This window comes from Pipistrellus kuhlii, unplaced genomic scaffold, assembly GCF_014108245.1.
Source record: "Pipistrellus kuhlii isolate mPipKuh1 unplaced genomic scaffold, mPipKuh1.p scaffold_m20_p_3, whole genome shotgun sequence".
NCBI lineage: Eukaryota > Metazoa > Chordata > Mammalia > Chiroptera > Vespertilionidae > Pipistrellus > Pipistrellus kuhlii.
In genome coordinates, this window is record NW_023425529.1 from 100,391,976 (window position 1) to 100,416,275 (window position 24,300).

The following is a 24,300-nucleotide window of genomic DNA, read 5'->3' on the forward strand; positions in this document are numbered from 1 at the left end:
ATCTATATATGTATATGTGTGTGTGTGTGTATGTGTATAAAATATTTTTTCATAATTTACAAAACAGATTTAAATGTCAAGTTAAATTAAATTGAGGTTTTATATTAAAATCAGGTGAACCATACTAATTAATTTCAATGTTTTAAGTAATAAATACAATATAGTAAGTCAAAAATTTTATTTACATAAGGGAATTTAATCCCTAATTCACTTTGCTAAATCACCAAAAGGGTCATTACTTAAATAAAATTGTTCGGGGACAGGAAGATGGCGGCCTAGGTAAACACACCTAATCTGCTACCGTACACAACAATTTCAAAAATACAACTACAAAACAAAATGTATATCACCCAAAACCCAAGGGAAAGCTGGCTGAAAGGAAGCTCTACAACTAGACTGAAAGAGAAAGAGGAGAACTCAAGGCACAAGTGCTGAAAAACCGAGGTAGGAGGGCGCGGAGGCTATACAGGCTGGCGGCAGATCCCAGATGGCGGAGGGCATTGCTTTCTTCAACCCGAAGAGAGACAAGCTCCGAATCTCTCTGAAATCCAGTTTCTGGGGAGAGGCTAGACTGTCTGCCATCAGGTCAGAAAGTGAGGGTGGCTTGCTTGCAGAGCTGTGCACAAGAATATTTGTTTGCTGTGAGGGGGGCGCGAGATGCAGGGAGAGAGGGAGACCCAGGGACTAGGTCAAAGAGGCTCGGAGAGGTGGCTGACAGGCAGCCATTGCTGTTGGCCACATCCTAGCCTAGTGATGCCCTGAGACTCCACCCCACACAACCTACAAACACATCCAAGCTCCAAGCAGTGGCTTTTGCATATGAATAGCCCTCTCTGTTGCAGTTTAACCTAACAAATTTGCAACCTGGTGCAGACAGTTCCAAGGAGGAGAGGACTGTGGATCTTACTGTAGCTTCTGCAGGGTGGCTTCAGACAGTAGCTGAACTGCACCCCATTGGAATCCCAGAAGCTAGTGTTCCTAGTGGTCAGTTTTAATCCCTCACACCCATAAGTGACACATTTGGGAGACGGACTCAGTGAGCACCAAAGCCCCACTGAAACAAACCTTGTCTTCAGCGCAGCAGTTCTTCCTTTATAGACTCAGCAGGTCCTCACAGACAATTGGCCTGGAGGTCAATTCCTCCCAGTGTACCAACAGCAATCAAGGCTTAATTACACCAAGACTTTGCACTCAGCCCACAAAGGAATATACCAAAAGTGACCACCTCAGGTGATTGGAAAAGCTGAGCTACTGGCCCCTATAGGTCACCTACCACACAAAGCCACTCCATCAGCCAAAATGAGGAGACACAGAAGCATGACACAAATGGGAGAGATGGAAGAAAGTAAACTACTGGACGACAGAGTTCAGAATCACATTTATAAGGTTACTCAAGAATCTCCAAAAAACCTTTGAGAAACTTGATGAGACCTCCAAGAAGCTTTGTGAGACCTTCACAGACCTTAATGAGAATACCAAAAAACCGGAAAAGGACTAGCCAGAAAGTAAGCATACAAAGTCTGAAATAAAGAATATACAGAAACTCAACTATAGATTAATGTGCCCCAAGAATCAAACCAAAGATCTGAAATATAAGGAAGCAAAAATCACCCAACCAGAGAGGCAGAAAGAAAGAAGAATTCAAAAGTGTGAGGATAGTATAAGGAGCCTCTATAACGGCTTTAAGCATACCAATATCCAGATTTTTGGGGTGCCATAAGAAGAGGGTGAGCTGGATATTGAAGGTCTATTGGAAGAAATAATGACACAAAACTTTCCCTACCTGGTGAAAGAAATAGACCTACAAGTTCAGGAAGCACACAGAACCCCAAACAAGAGGAATCCAAAGAAGATCACACCAAGACACATCATAATTAAAATCCCAAGGGCAAAAGACAAAGAGAGAATCTTACAAGCAGCAAGAGAAAAACAGCTAGTTACCTACAAGGGAGTACCCATATAACTGTCAGCTGATTTGTCAACAGATACTATGCAGGCCAGAACGGAGTGGTAAGAAATATTCAAAGTGATAAATAGCGAGAACCTACAACCAAAATTACCCAGCAAAGCTATCATTCAGAATTGAAGGTCAGATAAAGAGCTTCAAAGACAAGAAAAAGTTAAAGGAGTTCATCAACACCAAACCACAATTACATGAAATGTTGAAGGGTATTCTTTAAGAAGAGGAAGAAGAAGAAAAAGGTAAAAGTAAAAATTATGAACAAAAAGACATCAAATACATACCTACCAACAAATGAATCTAAAAATCAAGTGAATAAAAAATCTGAAGAACAAAATGGACTGGTGAATATAATAGAATCAGGGACATAGAAAGGAATTGGACTAACAATTCTCAAGGGGAAGGGAGTCTGAGGGGTGCAGGAAGAGATTGGACAAAAATCTTACACCTATGGATGAAGACAGTGGCGGAGTTAAGGGCATAGGGTGGGGTTGGGAATCAGGTGGAGGGGAGCTACGGGGAGGGGGGGGGAGAGGAACACCTGTAATAATCTGAACAATAAAATAAATAAAGAAAGAAAGAAAGAAAGAAAGAAAGAAAGAAAGAAAGAAAGAAAGAAAGAAAATTGTGCTATAAATATGCTATCAGACTTTTTCTAACTTACTAGAATGATTTTGGGGAATACATATGTAAAACTAAAATTAATTATTATGCATATTCCTAGAGTTCTAAGTATAATATAATAAAACTAGTATAAAAATTTAATTATAAACTGAAGATCTTGTTTTTATAGCATTTTATAAGATTTTAAAAAATATTTTATTGATTTTTTTACAGAGAGGAAGGGAGAAGGAAGGGATTGAGAACTAGAAACATCTATGATAGAGAAATATTGATCAGCTGCCTCCTGCACACCCCCTACTGGGGATGTGCCCGCAACTAAGGTACATGCCCTTGACCGGAATGGAACCCGGGACCCATCAATTCGCAGGTCCATGCTCTATCCACTGAGCCAAACCAGCATGGCTAGAAGATTCTTTAAGTATATACAGATAAATATTTAAGTATATGAGTTGGTGTATTTTAGTTCAAACCATATACTTCTTTTTTAAAAATATATATATATATTTTATTGATTTTTTACAGAAAGGAAAGAGAGAGGGATAGCGAGTTAGAAACATCTATGAGAGAGAATCATGGATCAGCTGCCTCTTGCACACCCCCTACTGGGGTTGTGCCCACAACCAAGGTACATGCCTTGACTGGAATCGAACCTGGGAACTTTCAGTCCATAGGCCGACGCTCTATCCACTGAGCCAAACTGTTTTCAGCCAAACCATATACTTCTTAACTTTATGCAAGCTATTTAACCTCTCTTGGCCTCTATATCTTCATTTGTAAAACTAGGGTAACAATAGCATCTACTTATACAGTTGTGATTATTAAATAGGTTATTGCACATAAAAACCTTAAAACACTGCCTGGCTTCTATTAAGAAATGCTGGCTATTATTATTTTCTCAAATTTTATTTCTATATTCAGAATCGATCCTATCTTTTCAACCAAAAAACCCCACAATCTATCTTAACTAAGTTGGCAATTTCCCTTATTTTTCTATTGTGATTATTAATTTTATATGCATCTTTTATTATCTCCTGGATTTTGATTGGGAGTTAGAGTTCCTGTGATGGCAAAGTTTCTTTAGCCAGTTTAAATACACTATTGGGTCATTAACAATGATAAGAAAGACATTGTTTATCAAATTTTAATATCTGAGAAAAAACAATTATCAGCACAACAATTGTCAGAGCAACATCAAAAGTTACATATTTATGTGCTCAGAAACTTCATTAATAGCTAATTTTTTAAATCTAAGAATACTGGTTTGTAATTAACTTCTAAAATGATTTTTATGTGACATTCTCACTATCATGTCAGGCTAGATTCATAAATAGGCTTCAGCATTTACAGACTGAATCTGTCTTGCCTATGTGTTCTGTAGACTACCCCTGTGACCTTTACTTCTCTCTTCATAAAACATCCATCCCTGCCTTGACTGCTGTGGCTCAGTTGTTGGAGCATTAGCTTGTGCAACAAAGGGTGGTGGGTTTGATTCCTGGTGAAGGGCACATGTCTGGATTTCAGGTTCAATGGCCCGGAGAGGCCGGGAGGCAACCAATCAATGTGTCTCTCTCACATCAATGTTTTTCTCACTCTCTCTCCCCTTCCTACTTCCCATCCACACTCTCTGAAAATCAATGGAAAAGAATATCCTAGGGTAGGATTAAAACAAAACAAAAATCCCCTATTGTTATACTGCATTTAAAGTTTAGGGTCACTTTTGTAGACAGCTCTTTTAAAAGTGAATACTGATTTTTAGGAGGACCAAGATGGTTGAGTAGAGAAATGAGGTACTCACTGCCTCCCACAAATACATCAAAATTACAACTAAAATATGGAACAACCATCATTTAGAACTGCCTGAAAGCTGGCTGAATGGGAGACCTACAACTAGCAGAGTAAAGATGGAAATACATTGAGATTAATAGGGGTGGAGGTGTGGAACAGGCTGGTCCAACACCCACATGTGGCATTTTTTAATGGAATATCTCAGTTGCAGAGACCTCCAATAGGAGCTAGGGATCCCAGTCACCCATCAGCCTTCTCCCCACCCTCAACCCTCCACCTTCCACCCCTTCAGGTGCCTGAGGAACCAGTGCCAGGAAGAGAAGTCCCATAAATTTGGGCAACAAAATCCAGTGGGGACTGTTGCTGGGTGACACGAAGGTTCCTGGCGAGCCAGGCAGTTCCTCTTAAAGGGCCCATGCATGAAACACAGACATGCTCCGTTTGAGCTTCAGTCCTGGGGCAGAACTTGGTCAGATCCAGGGATATTCAAAGAGGAAACAGATTGTCTGGCATTGGAGCAAAAACTTGGGGATGGCTTTCTCTCAGACAGGGTTGCTCACAGGGGTCATTATTCCTATGTTGAGACCTCCCCAGGTGCAGAGCTGACTGGCAGCCATATCTGAGTTTCCATAAGACTGGAGCACACTGCTCACTCTGCTCTAATTCCCTGAGATCCTCCCCCACTAGATTTACAGCCACACCCAAGTAGTTTGTAGTGGCTTTTCCATATGAATGGCCTGACCTTGTTCAGGCTTCAGATTTCCTTAAATCTCTCAAACAAGCAGCAGCTGGAGTCAGCATACCCACTTATCAAATGAAGCCCCAAACTTGGCACTAGCAACAGCCTGCCTTGCTTCACAGCTTAGCCTCACTTGGGCACTTCTAAGCCAAACACAAATAACAGCCATCTGCAGATTGCTCTGTAGCTTTGCCAGGTGATCTCAGGAAGTGACTGACTTTGTAACTCTTTGGAGGCCCTAGAGACAGCGCACTCAGTGGACATAGTAAATTAAAACTCTACGCATCCAAGAGCGACACACTCAAGGGGCAGACTCAGTAAGCACCAAAGCCCCCCTGAAGCAAGTCCTGCTCCATTGGAGTATCTCCTGTACAGCAGCCCTTTCCCTGTAGTTGTAGCTGGTCTCCACAGCCAAATGGCCTGGAAGTCAATTCCTCCCAGTGATCCCAACAGCAATCAAGGCTCAACTACAACAATACTGCACACACAGTCCACACAGGAGCACATCTAGAGTGCCAGCTCAGGTGACTAGAGAGGATGAGCCACTGGGCCCTATAGGACAACTACTACCGTATTTCCCCGAAAATAAGACATCCTCCGAATATAAGACCTAGCGCATGGAAAGATAAGACATCCCCTGAAAATAAGACCTAGCGCAACTTTGGAAGAAAAAATTAATATAAGACACTGTCTTATTTTCAGGGAAACAGGGTACTCAAGGCCATTCTACCAATTGCAGGAGACATAGAAGCTCTATTTAATATACAGAAACAAACACAGGGGAGCAGCCAAATTATGGAGCTAAAGAAACATGTCAGAAATGAAAGAGCAGAAAAAAAAAAATGTTAAGAAAAAATACCAAATGAAATGGAAGCAAATAAAGTATGAGATACAGAGTCCAAAACAATAGTTATAAGGGTGCTCAAGGATCTTAATGAGACCTTCAAGAGATGTAGTGAGAATTTCAAGAATCTTAGTGATAATGACAAAGACATGAAAAAAGGACCAGTCAGAAATAAGGCATACACTAGCTGAAATAATGATTTACAAGGATTCAACTGTAGAGTAGAGGATTCTGAGAATCAAATTAAGGATTTGGAATATGAGGAAGCAAAAAACACCCAATCAGAGGAGCAAAAAGAAAAAAAATCCAAAAATATGAAGATAATATAACAACATCAAGCACACCAACATTCACATTATGGGGTGCTAGAAGGAGATAAGAGAGACTCTGCAAGATATTGAAAACCTATTTGAAGAAATGATAACAGAAAACTTCCCCTACCTGGTGAAAGAAATAGACACACAAGTACAGGAAGTGTAGAGTCACAAACAAGAGGAACCCAAAGAGACCCACACCAAGACACATCATAATTAAAATACCAAGGATTAAACACAAAGAGAGAATCTTAAAAGCAGCAAGAGAAAATCAGTTAGTTACCTACAAGGGAGCACCCATTTGATTTTCAACTGATTCCTCAACAGAGACTTTGCAGGCCAGAAGGAAGTGGCAAGAAATATTCAAAGTGATGAACAGCAAGGACTTACAACCAAGATTGCTCTACCCAGCAAAGCTATCATTTAGAAGTGAAGGTCAGATAAACAGCTTCACAGACAAGAAAAACCTAAAGTATTTTACCATCACCAAACCAATATTATATGAAATGTTGAAGGGTATTCTTTAAAAAGATAAAGAAGAATTAGAAGAAAAGAAGGAGGAGGATGAGGAGGAAAAGGAGGAAGAAAAGAGAAAAATGATAAAAAAAATATGAAAAATAAAATGGCAATAAATACATATCTATCAACAATTGAATATAAAAATCAAAATAAACTAATATCTAATGAACAAAATAAACTGATGAATAAAGTAGAATCAGAGGCATGAAAACATGGAACAGAATGAGGACTCTCAGAAGGAAACATGAAAAGAGCAGAAAAAAAATGTTAAGGAAGAGATTAACCAAAGAATTTATTAAGCATATATGCATTACCTATGGACAGACAATAGGGTGGTGAAGCCTTGGGGCAGGGCAGAAACCAATGGAGGAGGGCAATGGAGGGAAAAAGAGGGGACATATATAATATTCTCAACAAGAAAGATTTTTAAAATTAATAATAAAATTGTATTTCACACAGAGTAAAAATAAATAAAAATGAACACTATGACTAGGCAGAGAATCAATATTTTAGGGCAGTTTATAAGATAATTTGTATCCAAGGATTCCAAATATGAATTAGGACTATGTAAATATGAATAGGATCAGATCTATGCAAAGACAAATTTGTTTAAAATTTATAGAAGTTAGAGGAGTCTTGACAGAGTGAACTGGTAGAGATTCAATTTTTAAATAATTTATTTCAAGCATAGTTTCATTGTTCTTTAGGTATTTTAACTTAATTTTATTTTGGGAATTTTGTTTCTAAGCATAAATTAATGTTAAAAATCACTCTATTTACCATTAGAGGAGAGAAATGTAAAAGAGTTATTTTACCTATAGTACTATTGGATTTTGCCTGTAATATTACTGGGCAGATCTTATCATAAGAAACTCCAAGGTACTGGCCAAACTTTTATCAAGTAATTAATTACCTTTATTGAGGATTAATGACCAGAGACTCTAAGCTAAACTTTATAATTACTGAACATATTTAACATATGTAAATGAATAATGGCAACACATTATCTAAAAAGATCAGGACTGATGTTTGTGAATCTTCTCTAGTTATTCAGAATCAAGAAATGGGCCAAGGGGAAAAAAATATCCCACACATACACACAAATCTGTGGGCAAAAGGAAATAATGTTTTTTCATTTGCTTATATTTCCAAATGACCTCAAATAAAATATTTGAACTATTAAATCAAGAAACTACAAAACCAAAAGTTGAATATTTATTTAGGAATTTGAGGCTAATCTGTGTTTCTAGATTTAAGATTAGTTTTAAATAGAAAAAAATAGGTTTCATGAAACAGAAATGTTAATAACATAGGCATATTCAGGAATTGGTATTAGAATAACCTTATTCTAGATGAAATGTTAATAACATAGGCATATCCAGGAAATGGTATTAGAATAACATTTTTTAGAAGAGGGAGAATAATGTACTATTTCTAATTTATAATCGCCAGTAATACAATTTCTTCATAAAAGTACAGGTCTCCAACTGGTAGAAATATCATTGGAAGCTTTCAATAGGTATGCTAGATCATTTCCAGCATACCTCTGGACACAGGAGTGCTATTTGTAAACAGAATGATGAATACAATTCTACTCCTTTATGATGAATGTAACTCACGCCAGTGTTGTATGGCCTGAAAATACAGAGGTGAGGTAGACTCAACCACTTTTTGAGACTCTCAAGCAAAATAGTTTTTAATTTGAGATCTAGAATATGATTCCAGGGGTCAGTGAGCCCTGTGAAATTGTGTACAACATTGTATGTGTACCTCCATGAAGCAACCTGTTCTCACAGGATTCTAAAACTGTTACGGGCCAACACTGTAAGATATCATATCCCATCATGTCATTAGAAATTAGATACATTATTAAAATTCACATAATTGGGCATTATTCTAACCACTGGCACATACTTTTCCACCAGGAGATAGATTTTAAATTCTGTAATCGTGTGACTATTATTTACAACAAATAGAAGAAACACATTAAAAAAATTTACCTGCAAGGTTATCAATTTCTTTTTCCTGTAGCAGACTGACTGCATCATCATCTCCTTCCAGCATAAGTTCTGTCTCTGCATTCTGATTCACTATTGCTTGACTTCTGAATGTTTTCTTTGACTTCACAACATCTTCTTCAGTGCCTAGTCACAAGTGAAATACAATAATATAGGTCATTGTGATTGCTTTGTTTTCAGTGAGGGTTAGACATAATATATTATTTTTCATAATTATATGCTATATTTGCACATTACAAATATAGAGCACTTTTACATTCTTTATCTTGTTCAGTCTTCTAAATAATTGTGAGAAAGATGGTGTAATCTACTACCTTTGTTTTACGGATGAGGCAACAGACTGACAAAGCTACTTGTCTGTAGAGAGACCTAGCAGTAGGCTGGTGGTAGATAAAGGCATCTGGGGTTTCTAATATCACTGCACTTTCTATCAAAAATCTGTATCTCCCCAAAAACTTGGTTTTCTAATCCATAACATCACACAATATAATTACATAATTATACCTTTGAGTGAATTAGGTAATCAATTGGACAGATCTTTTAAAAATATAAATAGGTATGAGGAAATAAGAAAGCATTCACATCTGAAGGAAGATATGGTTGTTATTGGGAAGTTATAGAAAGGTGGAATTAGGAATGATGCAGACATAACATGTACTTTACAATAGTTATTTCTTTAGCAATTAATAAAATAGTAGTTTTCTAAAGTGATATCCTGACTTTGTTACATAAATTAGTAAAAATGACCAAAATCCAAACACACAAAAATAAGTCAGAAAAATGCAAATATAGCAAAGTTTACATAGCATTAATAGGTCAATCAATCTGAAGATTAAAAATTAAAATGTATTTGAAACTCTCATGGATTTGACTGCTTAACAAATATTTCAATATTTTTATTCAAACACCTTCTTTGGAAGGTGTCAATGGATCTAAAATTACCTGAACTTCAAGTAATTATATATATAAAATATTTCCACTTCATATCAATCTATTAGGATGTAAATTTCAGGAGCAGCATTAACTGAGAAAACACTGTCACATCTCATTTGGTGGACATATTCCTGAAAATGGAAGCTTAACAAATCACTCCTATATGGTGGTGTTGTATCATAATTCTAGGGGATGTTATATTGTGTACACATGCAATTACTCTCCAAGTTCTGTCATACCTTTGGTCAAAATTCTTGCTGTTTAACAATTAATAATATTTTTGTTCAATTTTCTCAAGCCCAAATAGAGGACTTCTAACAACAGTCCATTAATATCTGTTGATATCTGCTCCGCCATTTTCTTAGAAGTATGCACTATGAAACTTGCACTGTAAAACACTATTAGCTTTTATGCAGCTTGTACTTCTTTTTGTCAGCGACTCAAAGCCAATACTGCTTGCTAAAACATTAACAAATTGACTCAAAAGTAGTCAAGAGAGAAGTAAAAAACACATGTTGAGGAACAGTCATGTCACAATAGCACTGTAGAGTGTCATTGGCTGAGAGATACAGTCTGTCATCCAAGCTCTTCCTGGATAGTAATATTTAGAGAGCATGGTTAAAATATAGCTTAACAGTATAAAGTAATTGATTGTTAAATGTATATTTTGATAAATACTCCAGAGACAAAAAGTATCAATGCTATACTGAGGGCGAGGAGAATTAAATGGGTTATTAGGATGTGCATTCTTCTTTCACTGGCCCATATACAATTCTTACTTCTGGAATAAAATTTGAGGATTGATTGCTGAATGGTCCAGAACCTTATCTCAGTTTTATTTTGTTTTATTTACTATAAAGTCAGCACAACAGTAATCTTCTGGGTGTTGCTATCTTTATAATGTATTTGCAGCTTTGGTAGTAACTTAATTGGAGAAATCCAGAGCTTGTATTATCTGAGAACAAAAGAGGCAAATCCAATGATTATTAATCAAGAAGTCTCTCTTGAGGTCTTTACTGTCATGTTTTTACTAGACACCTTCAACTAGATTCTCTTAATTCTACATTTTTCTAACTGAACAAATCATCTCCTGCTCCTTTACCTCCTCCTACAATATTTTCATCAACGCACTTACTGAGGCCACAAATGTCGAATTTATCCTGCAAGGTGACTGCAACTGTCCTGGCTCAAACCATCATCATTTGACTTAGAGGTCTTCCGTAGCTCCCTTATTCACACCATCCTCCATGCTTTTGTCAGTGTGATTACTATACAATACAACTAGGTGAGGATATTTCCATGCTTAATATGGTTTATTAACTATTTCAATCAACACTGAGAGCAAAGATTATATTTTTAGGATAAAGTTTAAACTCCTTAGCATGACTAATCAAGGTTTTTATCTGCTTAATATCAATTTTACATTATCTTTTATTACTCCCCCATAAACAATCCTGGGCCATTTACAGCTTCCAAAATATGCCATGCTTTCTCAGAGCCCTTTACCTGGGCTTTTATTGTTTCCTCTCTATGGTATGTTCCTTCTTCCTTCCTTCCTTTGGCTAATTTCTGCTTGACCTTCAAAATTCACCTTCTTCAGGTACCTTTCCCAACTAACCCCTTTGTACTTTCACAATTCACACAGAACTCAGCCATGCTACATAGGTGCTATCTCTTTTGGTTTTCTTCTGCACTACATTATAGGCTACTTTCTTCCTTTTTAAAAAAACTTTTTAAAAAAATATATTTTATTGACTTTGTACAGACAGGAAGGGAGAGAGATAGAGAGTTAGAAACATTGATGAGAGAGTCATCGATCAGCTGCCTCTTGCACACCCCTTACTGGGGATGTGCCCGCAACCAAGGTACATGCCCTTGACCGGAATTGAACCCGGGACCTGTCAGTCCCCAAGCCGACGCTCTATCCATTGAGCCAAACCGATCTCGGCCTTTTTTAAAAAACTTTTATTAGTACCTATTTTATGCTGAATTTATCTCCGAGCCGTAAGATTTTGTTTCTTCAGTTTCTTCTAGTATACCTTTTTCTTCTGGGCAAGTTCCTCTTCTAAATTAGGGACAATCTGCTCTTTTTCAGTAAGGATCCTCTCAATGTGGCAGGGAAAGCTCATGTGTGGGTCAATCCACTCATAGGCTCCGTAAATTCTGTGCTGCATCTTTGGAGCTTTGCTCATTGACCAGAGAATCTACATTTAAACCACATGTGTCAAACACAAGGCCCGCGGGCCAAATCCGTCCCGCCAGGCCTTGCAATGTGGCCCGCACCGCGCTGTCATCACTGCACTCTGCTGCGTTTCCATCACAATGACAGTTTATGACTGTTCAGTAAACCATTCGGCCCGCGATTTAGGCTGGATTTTAGATTTTGGCCCCTTCTCTGATTGAGTTCGACACCCCTAATTTAAACTGTTAAACTCCGCATTACTCTCTGCATTTTTAAGCATGTTTAGCAAAAACTCAAGACTCCTTTTGGAACATTCAATCTGTGTATATCCCCTGTTTGGCCTGGGAACACCTGCCAATTCCACTGTTTTAAGAACAAGTCACCACATTCTTCAGATACGTGGTGACTTGTCTTAGATACATTCCCTTGATGACCTAGGCAGTTTCTTGAGTGATCTTAAAAGTGAACATGAAGATTTGAACCTCTTGATTTGCATAATTTTGTGGATTTGGGGGGTTCAAGTGAATACTGAACCATTTTCAGAAGTCACCTCAGGAAACTTATGGAAAGAGGCCACTATAGACTGATTTCTGTGGTCTCAGTGCCTGCCACTAAGCAGGTGTGTCACAAACGTTTGCTGAACTGAAGTTCAAGTCTACCCACCCCGTGTTCCATTCTCTAATTTTTTAAGGTAGGTTTTTGTGCTCTTTCCCTTATGCCGCCACTATACCTTATAACAATCCTGCGACTGTAGTGGTTAATGGTATTGTAATTGTTTGCTTGTTATGCCCACATAGTCTGGAAGCTCTTGATGACTCTCAGTCCTTAGTGCACTGCCTGGCACCAAACAAATCCTGATAAATATTAAATAAATGAATAAACTGAGACATAAAAATTACCTCTGGTTATTTCTTAATCTGAAGATCCCAGGATATCTTAGAGATTCTTGGTGATTTGATTTCAGATTGGAGGGAAATTCAAGAATCTATGTATTTACACAAAAGGGAATTTGTTTCTTTATATAAAATAGTAAAAAAAAAAAAAAGCCATTTATATACAAGACAGCCTAACAAAGCAAGTTTTTCCTTATATCACAACCATGTGTAATCTTTGTCATTAAATTTTTTTTATATAACTCATGTTATTAAAAATAAAACCAACCAACAAAAATGAAGGCGAGCTCTGAAATGTATATTAAGCTTTTTCATTGATCCCCTCTATTTTAAATCAGTAAAACAAATGTATCTTTAAAATATATATAGTAAACTAATCCATATAAACACATTGAACTTATCATCCCTGCTGAAGTGTTATTGTTCGCAGCTCAGTAAACTTCCTGATTTTTATGGTATTGCAGCAAACATTTATCTAAATTAAAGTGTATGAAGTGCAAAAGTGCTTTTCAATCACAATATCTTTTATGAATTAGAGCTTCATTCATCAAAATTACAGGCAGAAAGAGGTAAGGTCTCAGAGGGCTGTCTCATTACAAGGCTTATAAACACTGTCCTTAGAAAGAATTGGTTTAACACCCAACAAATCAAAATCTGATTGGGAAGATAATTTATTTGAGATCATCTATCTTTAGAAGACATGTTGAATTGAGTGCACTTCTTGGCCTTTTTAGCCATTCATCAAGAAATTAACAAGCAAGTACCACAAACCACCAGAATACCTTAGATTTGAAAATGTGATTTATGTATAAAGTGCTATATATATATATATATATATATATATATATATATATATATAATACTGTTTATATTTAGTTTTATATATTTAAAGTGAGATAAAAGAAATATTTTAGCTTTTACTAGTATATGCTTATTTTCTAAGGAAACATTAAAATGCCATAAAATTTGTAAGGTTTTGGAATTTTAAAAATGCCACCATATTATAGATTAATGAAGCAAGATGCAAAATTGCACTTACTTTATTTTCCACATCATGTTACAAATAAATATAGGAAAGCACTGGATACACATTAGGTTTTTCTGTAAAATATATTATGTTTGAAGCTCTGTATGAGTAAATGTTATCCAATATAGAATAGTATATTATATGAATCTATATAAAGCTCCTCTTTCATAAAAATTCTCTTAATAAACAAGGACCCATGTGAAACAAATATATTTTAAAAGTGAAATAACAAGACAACTAAAAAAATCTAGTACTGTCACTATACACTAGTATTATCTATATATATATAAAAAGCCAGTGACTGTAACGGCCATAACAACTATAATGACCAGTCGCTATGATGCCCACTGTGGCCAGTGAACCAGCCTGATCAGGGGGAGGGGCCGGCCAGCTAACCAACCTTGTGGCCCCTCCCCCCTACCAGCCTGTCCCTGATCGGACTCTCGGACCCTGATCAAGAGCAGTGCCAGCTGGTCAAATATCCGCTTCCTCCCCACCAGCCAGCCCGGCCCCCAATCAGCCTGCCCCACCATGATAGGCCCACAGCCCAACCCCCTAGCCAATCTCCCCTGATCGCACCCCTACATCCCAATAGGGGGTGGTGCTGGCCAGCCAACTCCTGCAGCCCCTTCCCCTAGCCATCACACCCCTTATCATACCCCACACTCCAATAGGGGGCAGCGTTGGCAGGCCAACCTCCCGGAGCCCCTTCCCCTCTGAGCTCCACCCCAGATCGGCCTCCCACATCCCAATCAGAAGCAGGGCTAACCAGCCAACCACCCATAGCCCTTCCCTCGGGCTGCTGGCCCCCAATTGGCACCACCTACTCCAATCATGGGTGGAGCCTGCCAGCCAATCACCTGCAGCCCTGATCTGCCCCCGGCCAGCTGGACCCCACCCATGCACAAATTCATGCACTGGGGCTCTAGTTACTACTATAATTGTATTATTGTCATTTAAAATACTTCTGTTGTTATTTTAAGTAAGTATGTTAAAATATAGACATGACAAACTACAGACATTAACTTATCCTTATATATTCAAAGAAAATATCTATAAGCAAAGTCTGGACAAACAAAGTAAAGAAATTATTTTACTTGTATGTCCATCATGTCTTTTTCCATTGATAAATATAAACAGTTCATGTAAACAAAAATGCTACATAGTAGTCACTTTCTCTTTAAGAAATCTTCCTATAGTCAACTTTAAAACATCTATACTAATAAAGAAAAAAAAGTATTTTATAACAAAAGGTAAGCCATAAATTATATAGAGTGTACACCAAAAATATATACACACACTTTGAATAATTTTAAAGGCAGGGTTTATTAAAATATATTTTATTTTCAAAATTGAGCTATCAGCTGTTAAAGTGTGTATACATTTTTTGGGGACACCCTGTATGTGTGGCTAATGCACAAAGAGAAAAATAGAATAAACCTGTAACAGTTGGGATTAATATTCTTCCTCCCACCATGCTGTTATAACACTGTTTATATTCACTACAATGCAATATATGCCTGCAGATTCTCCACTACATTGGATACTCTGTGCAGACAGCACACAGACAGGTGCCATAAGGTGTTTGTGAAATTGAAAATAGCTTACATTAAAAACTGTATTTCCCCAACAATTATATTATCCATTTAAAAATATGATTAAATAAAATTAAATAAGCATAAATGTATTTGACATTCAATTTTAATTTTGTGTGTGGGTATCATAAGAATATAAAAACTCTTAATATCTTGGGTATTTGAAGGGAAAGAATTGTTTTCTCACAAAAGTTGATACCAAAATTTTATATACATGTAATGCATTTAATCCATACTTCTCTTCCATTATGGGAAGGAGATATATAGGATAAAAATTTAGTCTCATCTTAAATTTATTTAAATCTGAGATGTCAGGAAATCTGATAGTTTCTAAACATCTGGAAACCAGTTCACAAGATGACAATCTTTTTTGAACAAGTTCTTTATAATATCTACCATTCTATAATATATTTTAGCTTTTAAAAAGTGTTTTGAGCCGAAGCCGGTTTGGCTCAGTGGTAGAGCGTCGGTCTGCGGACTGAAAGGTCCCAGGTTCGATTCCGGTCAAGGGCATGTACATTGGTTGCGGGCACATCCCCGGTGGGGGGTGTGCAAGAGGCAGCTGGTCGATGCTTCTCTCTCATCGACGTTTCTAGCTCTCTATCTCTCTCCCTTCCTCCTCTCTGTGAAATATCAATAAAATATATTTAAAAAAAAAAAAAAAAAAAGTGTTTTGACAAAAGTATCCCTATATGGTATATGATAAAATGCTAAACTTTATTTTCAAACCTACTTTCTTTTAGAAGTATTAATGACATATGAATACTTTGAGGAATTTTAAAGATAAATTTTTCTCATTAAAACTAAAATCAGAGTAATAAATACCTTTACAGAACAGTACTCTTAGTAACTCTAATGATATTATTTAATTTTAATTAAAAGAAAAGAATATAAAATCAATATACCTTTCAACTAATTACATTAGACATGGTGACATGGTCTCATCTATTTATCAATATATGTAAAAGGCTAAGTGACTGACCGAACGTACATCCAGCCATCTGACCATCCAACCAGTCAGTACATATAATGTGCACTGGCAGTCTATAATAATAAAAGCATAATATGCTAATTAGACCAGACAGCCAAACAACCTTCCAGATGAAATTGGGGCTGCAAGGGCTGAGGCAGCCACTGCAACTGTGAGGGCCAAGTCCCTTGCACAAATTTCATTTATCAGACCTCTAGTTTAAAAATAAAAATTGACTCACACATGCGAGATACATATAAATCTCTCACTGTGCCAATTGCATGCTTGTGTTTCGATCTGTCATTGTTGATTTTGAATTTGTTTGAAACTTCTATTATAGAGAAAGGGTGAATAGCAATATTAAAATATTTCTTCTAATTAATTTCCTTTCAATGTGCACGAATCCATGCACCAGGCCACCAGCACATTAATATATATAGATCTATTTACTGAGAAGTTTATAATTTTGAACATTTCAGAAAGAAAAGAATGGTTAATATTATATTAGGAAACACATCACTAAAAAAGTTTTATGCCAAACTTAAAGATAAAAGCAGTTGATGCATACATAGAACACACTGTACTGTAACAACTGCTTACTAAAAAACAAATACTTTGATTTGTAAATAATTTAAATTTAAAATAAAAATTAAAGTGTGTTTGACTTTGTAGCATAGGCATAATACTTCCTTTTTTAAGAAACATAAATTATAAAGACACAAAAGGACAGACATATTGAATAATGACTAAAGACTAAAATAATCCTTTGCTATATAGAACAGGATAAAAAGCAAATAGATACTGCAGTAGAAAAATCCTAATAGTAAAAACTGTTAGTAATACTGAATAAAAACATTATTAGAAAGAATGCCTGGAAGTCTCAAATATTTTTGTTTCCTCTGTTATACCTGATGCTGAGCGAGAAACCTCACTCACTTTATCAACAAAATCATTTGATGAAAATAAGTATTTCGATAAATGAAGTAGACTTTCTATTCAAATAGTTCCTATTTGTTGTTTTAAACACATTTTAAGTAAAAAACTAAGTATTTATTGATTAAATTTAATATATATAGATAAAAAATCTGTACAATTTAGCCCAAACTGGTTTGTCTCAGTGGATAGAGCATCGGCCTATGGACTGAAAGGTCCCAGGTTCGATTCCAGTCAAGGGCATGTACCAGTGGGGGGTGCCGCAAGAGGCAGCTGATCGATGATTCTCTCTCCTCGATGTTTCTAACTCTTTATCCCTCTCCCTTCCTCTCTGTAAAAAATCAATAAAATATATTTTTAAAAAATCTGCACAATTTAGACATCAAGTTCCTATTTTCTTATTGTGGGTATTTTACGTTGAATGCATTGAATTTAACCATAACTTCCACTTCAATTAATTTTATATTAACAGAGAATATAGTGAATAATACAAAATAGATATTATCTAAACTACCATAAAATTAAAAACCTAGGACCTAAACTGCTTTAAATTTATAATAAATTTGATCAGAAATGGTAATCCTTACCTGAGTCAGTAACTAATGTTTCTTATATAGTCTATTTTAGCACATTATATATCACATAAAATTAGAGTACAGCATCATTTGTTTTTTTACCAATGAAGAACTTGTATAGACTTTTGTTTGCTTTTAACTAGCCATAGACATTATGTCTACAGATAGGGTTTTCTCTGAAAAGCTTGAGAAAAATAGTTCACTGGTATAGTAATTTCAGTGGTATATGTAGAACTATTGATAGCAATATGGGCACTAATTAAGATGAAATATTCTTATAAATTATTCTCAGTAGTAAATTCTTCTTCAGATTAGTTATGCTTGTAAATAATTTACAAGACTATAAGAATTTTTTTTTAAATGCTTACCTAACATCAACAGTTACTGCTCAGTGGAAAAGGACATCAAGGACACTTGCAAGTAAAAGAATTGGATCAATATTAACGTGATTTTCATTTCATGCTTCCCCAACTCCAGTAAGCTGACAATATACTCTGATTATGTGAACTGCCTCAGAGTAACACAGAAAAGGTTATTAGAGCAAGAGGTGGAAATGGAATGCACTTTTTATATTGACAGGCCTGCTAATAGAGTATACTGATTTTCAAAGACATGCAATGCATTTTTATAATTTGGGTCTGACAGCAAAAATGGAATTTCATTTATTCCTAATTTAAAATATTCATACATAAGCAATATTTCTTAGAGAAGACCAACAAAGCAGATATTCATAAATAGCATTTTTAAACAGAAAAAATGCAATTAAAAAGGTGAAAGGAACTATTATTCAATTTAAGTGAAGTACTACATAAGCATGAAAATGCTAACTTAATAATCTTCTTAATGGAGTGAAAGTAGAAAACTGCATTCTGTGCTTTTTTAAGGAAATTTGATAAGCCATATTTTAAGAATATACATGATGGTAAATATAGATTATACATTTCAAAAGTGAATATTACTTAATGTGGTTTTAAATATTTTAAGTAGAATTTTATTATATTAAAAATCACACAGCACACAACTTATAGAAAAATGCTAAAACATATAGAAAACTTTGCTCATTTTAGAACCTCTAGATACCATAAAGAGCTGAGATGATGCATTATTCATCTTTGCAATTGAGCAATAGCATAGTGTTTGGTCCTTACGTTACAATATACTTAGAAAAAAACTAGCATGGAATAAATAGATCAAGAATGATAAAGATAGCTATATTTACATGGTTGTCTATCAGTGACCTCCTTTTCCCCCTTTTAAAGTTTTTTGGAAATTTTTTTATATTTTCTACAATAAGCATGTTTGTTTTTAAGAAGAAAGGGAAACGGAAAGGAAGGGAGAAAAGAAGGGGGAGAAATAGAGAAACAAGAATAAAGGAAAGAAACCTTGCAACATGAGTCAAGATGGGTAGCTGATAGATGAATAGCAGAATGGAAGGGAGAAAGTTTTGGCAACTCTTGGAATGAAAGAAAAGATAAACTGGACAACTTGAAATAGGGCTGAGAGGGTGGAGTACAGCCCTAGCAGTAGGTGGCATTAACCTGGGGAATGATGCTTGAATTTTCTTTTTAAAACCTGTTGCAAAATTCATTATGGAAAATCTATTTTAAAACCCTGGGAAGTGGAGGTAGGAGATAACTAAATTACTCAGAGACATGGAAAAAATAGTTAATTAACAAAAATTTTCTCCACTTTAAAAAAAAAAATGGAAAAGCAGTTATTTAAAGCATTTTAAAAGCACCAAAAACATTTTAAAATGTGTTTTGTTTTAATATACTTTTACTGATTTCAGAGAGGAAGGGAGAAACAGTGATACAAATATCAGTGATGAGAATCATTGATTAGATGCCTTCTGCATGCTCCCCTCTGGGCAAGTGCTGTTGGCCAGAATCAAACCTGGGACCCTTTAGTCCGCAAGCCAATGCTTTATCCACTGAGCCAAACTGGCTAGGTTGTTTGAAGAAAAAAGGAGACATATGTAATATAATACTTTAAACAACAAAAAAAAAATAAAAAAAATAAAAATGTGTTTTCCTAAATGACACAGAATGCATCATAAATGACTCTAAGATAATTGTATTGATATACCTTTATAGATGATAGTCTACAGGAATAGATCAAAATGTAACAGGTAAATGTAGTCAGGAAATGTTCAATAATGCTCTTGCAGTTAAAAAACACTCCAGCCGAAACCTGTTTGGCTCAGCAGTAGAGCGTGGGTCTGCGGACTGAAAGGTCCCGGATTCGATTCCGGTCAAGGGCATGTACCTGGGTTGCAGGCACATCCCCAGTAGAGGGTGTGCAAGAAGCAGCTGATCAATGATTCTCTCTCATCGATGTTTCTAACTCTCTATTCCTCTCTGTAAAAAAATCAACATATTAAAAAAAAAATGCAATAGCTGACTATTAAAAAAACAACACTCCAATTTCTCTATAGCAATACACTGTATGAAAATAATATTTAAATTGAATTTTTGATGGATCTGCCATTTTATTAATTAGCATATTACTTAATTTCTATGGTTTATCATCCTCCTATATAAAAATCCTCTAATGGCTTTCCTTATGAATGACTCCATACAATATGACTCCAAACAGCCTTCTTAGTTTCATCTTCATACAATCTTCCCACACTGTCCTCTGTTTCATCACACAGCACCATTTTCCAATCCTTCTACATTTTATGTTATCTTGTGCAGTCCCTTTCTCCACATCTCCATTCTCCCAGTTATCGGCTTGAGAAGATTTTGGTTCATCTTTTCAAGTCCAGCTAGAATTTATTTCTTCAGTTAAACAACCCCCTTCACTTTGCTCACACAGCATTTTTAATACATCTTGATGAATATATTTATCATGTTTTATAATAATCCTATAATAAATAGGTAATATGCAAATTGAACCTCACACTCTCACACAAGATGGCCACTCCCATGTGGTCACAAAATGGCCGCCCCCATGTAGTTACAAGGTGGCTGCCACAAGGTAGCTGGCAGGGGAGAGTAGTTAGAGACAACCAAGTCAACAGGGGAGGGAAGCTGGGGGCAGGCAGGTCAGCAGGGGAGGGCAGTTGGGGACAACTAGGTCTTCAGGGGAGGGCAATTGAGGTCAACTGGGCCGACAGGGGAGCAGTTAAGCATCAATCAGGCTGGCAGGGGAGTGGTTAAGGGGTGACCAGGCTGGCAGGCAGAAGCAGTTAGGGTCAATCAGGCAAGCAGGCAGGCTAACGACTAGGAGCCAGCAGTCCTGGATTGTGAGAGAGATGTCCAACTGCCGGTTTAGTCCCTGTCCCTGGGTTTGGGCCTAAACCGGCCATTGGACATCCCCCAAAGGGTCCCTGATTGGAGAGGGTGCAGGTTGGGCTGATGGACACCCCTCCCCAGTGCATGAATTTTGTGCAACAGATCTCTAGTTATTTATCAATACAATGGTGTATATACATTATAAAAAAATTAGTCTAAAAATATAAGCATGATTATAAACAGTTCTATGCCACTCAACAATAAATACATTAATATATTAATAATTTTATCAGTTCCTAATCTTTAACAGTTTTGATGCTCTGAGTGGAATAAAGTACAGACAAAATTATACTTCAGAATTTGAAAATACCATACTCAATAGACCTATTCCATAGAAATCATATCCTTCAATGCTGCTATTGAAAATGATGAATTACTGTGGGTAAAATACTGTGTATAAACCTTAAAATCAATCAATTATCAATTAAAAATAGCAACTAAAGTGAATAAAATTATGTTAATGTGGATGCTCTAAGTGGAATAGATAGAAGGGTGGGGCAAAAGTAAATTTACAGTTGTGAGCCCATGAAACAAAGTTTATTCTTGTATTCTTATTCCTTAATTATTGTATTATTTTCCAGACAAACAACTGTCAACCTACTTGTGTCCCACTCTGTATAATTCCTATTCTCACTGGGTTTCTTTTGCACAGGAATATGAAACTGTCAACCTACTTTTGTCCCACTCTGTATAATTCCTGTTCTTACTGGGTTTCTTTTGCACAGGAATATGAAATATCTAAAGTCAAAACATATTCTGAAATCTTTACAAAGTAACCTGTTACCAATTGTAAAATATTGAGGCTACTTAAAGTAGTAAGTTAGGCCTTTTTATATCTCTATGTATTAGTCATTACTGTAATTACCTCTGCCCTTCCCTGCTTACCTAGTACATTCCTGATATTCTCTCGAGGTACTGCATAAGTATTAATTCTTTGAAGTTGATTCTGACCCACTCACTAGACTGAGTTAGTCACTATCTTCCCAATGAACTACTACCTTCCTCTAAGATAACCATTTCTTTCTTTCCACTACACTAGGAGTTTTTAACCTTGCTACTACTGGGATTTGGGGTTGGAATTTTATTGTTGTGTTTGTTCTGGGGCAGCTGTCCTGTGCATTCATGGTCTATAACGATTAGCTGTCAGTACCACACCCTGACTTCCACCTGCACTGGGAAGCATTACACTAAACTAAAGTAGAAACTGTTTCTCAGTCTCTGAGTCCAGCATCTAGAACATGCATGGCATATAAAAAATAATCAATAAAAATGTTTTTATTTATTCATTTCTATTTTTATTGAATTCATTGGGGTTACTTTGGTTTACGAAACCATACAGGTTTCAAGTGTACAACTCGTTAAAACATCATTTACACACTATACTGTGTGCTCACTGTCCCAATCAAAGTTTCTTTCCATCCCATTTTCATCCCTTTTGCCCACCTTCACCTAACCACCACCCTTTCCCTCTAGCTATCACCATAATGGTGTCTTTATCTATGCATTTTTCAACTAATCTCATCACCTTCTTTCATCCAATCTCTTACACACCCACCCACCCCTCAGACACTTCTCCAAAAAGGACATTCAGATGGCCGACACATGAAAAAATGCTGAATGTAACTAATTATCAGAGAAATGCAAATTAAAACCACCATGAAGTATCACCTCACACGTGACAGAGTGACTATTATAAAAAAAAAAATCAACAAACAAGTACTGGACAGGATGTGGGGGAAAGGGAACCTTGTGTACTATTAGTGGAAATAAATGCTTTTAAATGAATAAAATCACTTAATTTCCCCAAATCTGTTTAAAGCCCTGCAATCTGAAGCTTCAACATAAAAACAGAAGAGCTGTTAAATCTTTGTTGATATAAAAATGCTATACAAAATCTGTAAAAGGTATTTTATAAGCATTTTTGCTACTATTATATAATATGTTTTGGTTATTTTAAGAGATTATAAAAACCACAGAATGAAGGCCATGGTATAAAAATATGTGAGCCTGTCTTCCACAACCACATCACAATAACAACTTAAATAAAGAATAACCATCATTTAGAACTGCCTGAAAGCTGGCTGAATGGAATTCCTAGAACTAGAGAAGTAAAGAAGAAAGAACATTACACTAGTAGGAGGTGCAACGGTACAGGATAGGCTGGTCTGACACCCATGTGTGTTGTGTTTTTTTGTTTGTTTGTTTTTTAACTGGGAGGGAGATCATCTCTGGAGGGGCTTCCCATGAGGAGCCAGGAATCCCAGTCCCACACCAGAACCTTAGCCCAGGATTCTGAGCTGGGAAGAGAAGTCCCCTCAACCACAGACTGTAAGAACCAGCATGGATTGTGGTTGCATGACACAGAGGCTGCTGTAGACCCAGGTGTACCATTTAAAGGGCCCATGCATGAACTTACATAGACTACCAGAAATGGGCAGCTTTGGGGAACGCAGATATATAGAAGGAGGAGCTGGGTTGTCTGGCATTGGGGCGGCTTTATCCCAGACAGAGATATTCCTTTCTTCCAGACAGAGGTGCTCACTGGGATAATTAGTCTCTTGCTGAAAACTCCCCTTTCGCAAGGATGACTGATGGCCAAATCTGAGTCTCCATCAGATATGCTTGCTCCACCCTGGGGATTTCCTGAGTCCCTGGCCCATCCAATTTGCAGACCCAACCAAGCTGTTTGCAGCAGCTTTTCTATATGAATAGACTGTCCTGGCTCAGGCTTTAGACTTTGCTAAAATCTCTCAAACAAGCTGCAGCTGGTGACAGCATGCCCCAAACATATCAATAAAATGCCCAAGACCTGACTTTAGCCAGTTTAGCTCGGAGGACAGAGTATAGGAATAGAGCATCGGCCTGTGGACTGAAGGGTCCCAGGTTAGAGTCTGGTCAAGAACACATATCTTGGTTCAAGCTCTTTCTCTGCCTGGGCCCTGGTTGGGGCTCATGTAGGAGGCAACCAATTGATGTGCTTCTCTCACATCAATATTTACCCCTGTCTTTTGCACTCTCTTTCAATGAAATATGTATATATATATATATATATATATATATATATATCCATCCATCCATCCATCCATCCATCCT

At 36.6% G+C, this 24,300-nt stretch overlaps 1 protein-coding gene across 6 annotated transcripts in view; it reads right to left on the minus strand.

The window, feature by feature from the left end:
- The window catches only part of NBEA (neurobeachin), a 798,235-nt gene that overhangs the window by 285,523 nt on the left and 488,412 nt on the right, over nucleotides 1-24,300 (minus strand). For all 6 annotated transcript variants that reach the window (XM_036455167.2, XM_036455161.2, XM_036455163.2 and 3 more), the window contains one exon: nucleotides 8,786-8,929. In XM_036455167.2, coding sequence (XP_036311060.1) covers nucleotides 8,786-8,929 — 144 coding nt within the window. The remainder of the gene's footprint in view (nucleotides 1-8,785; nucleotides 8,930-24,300) is intronic.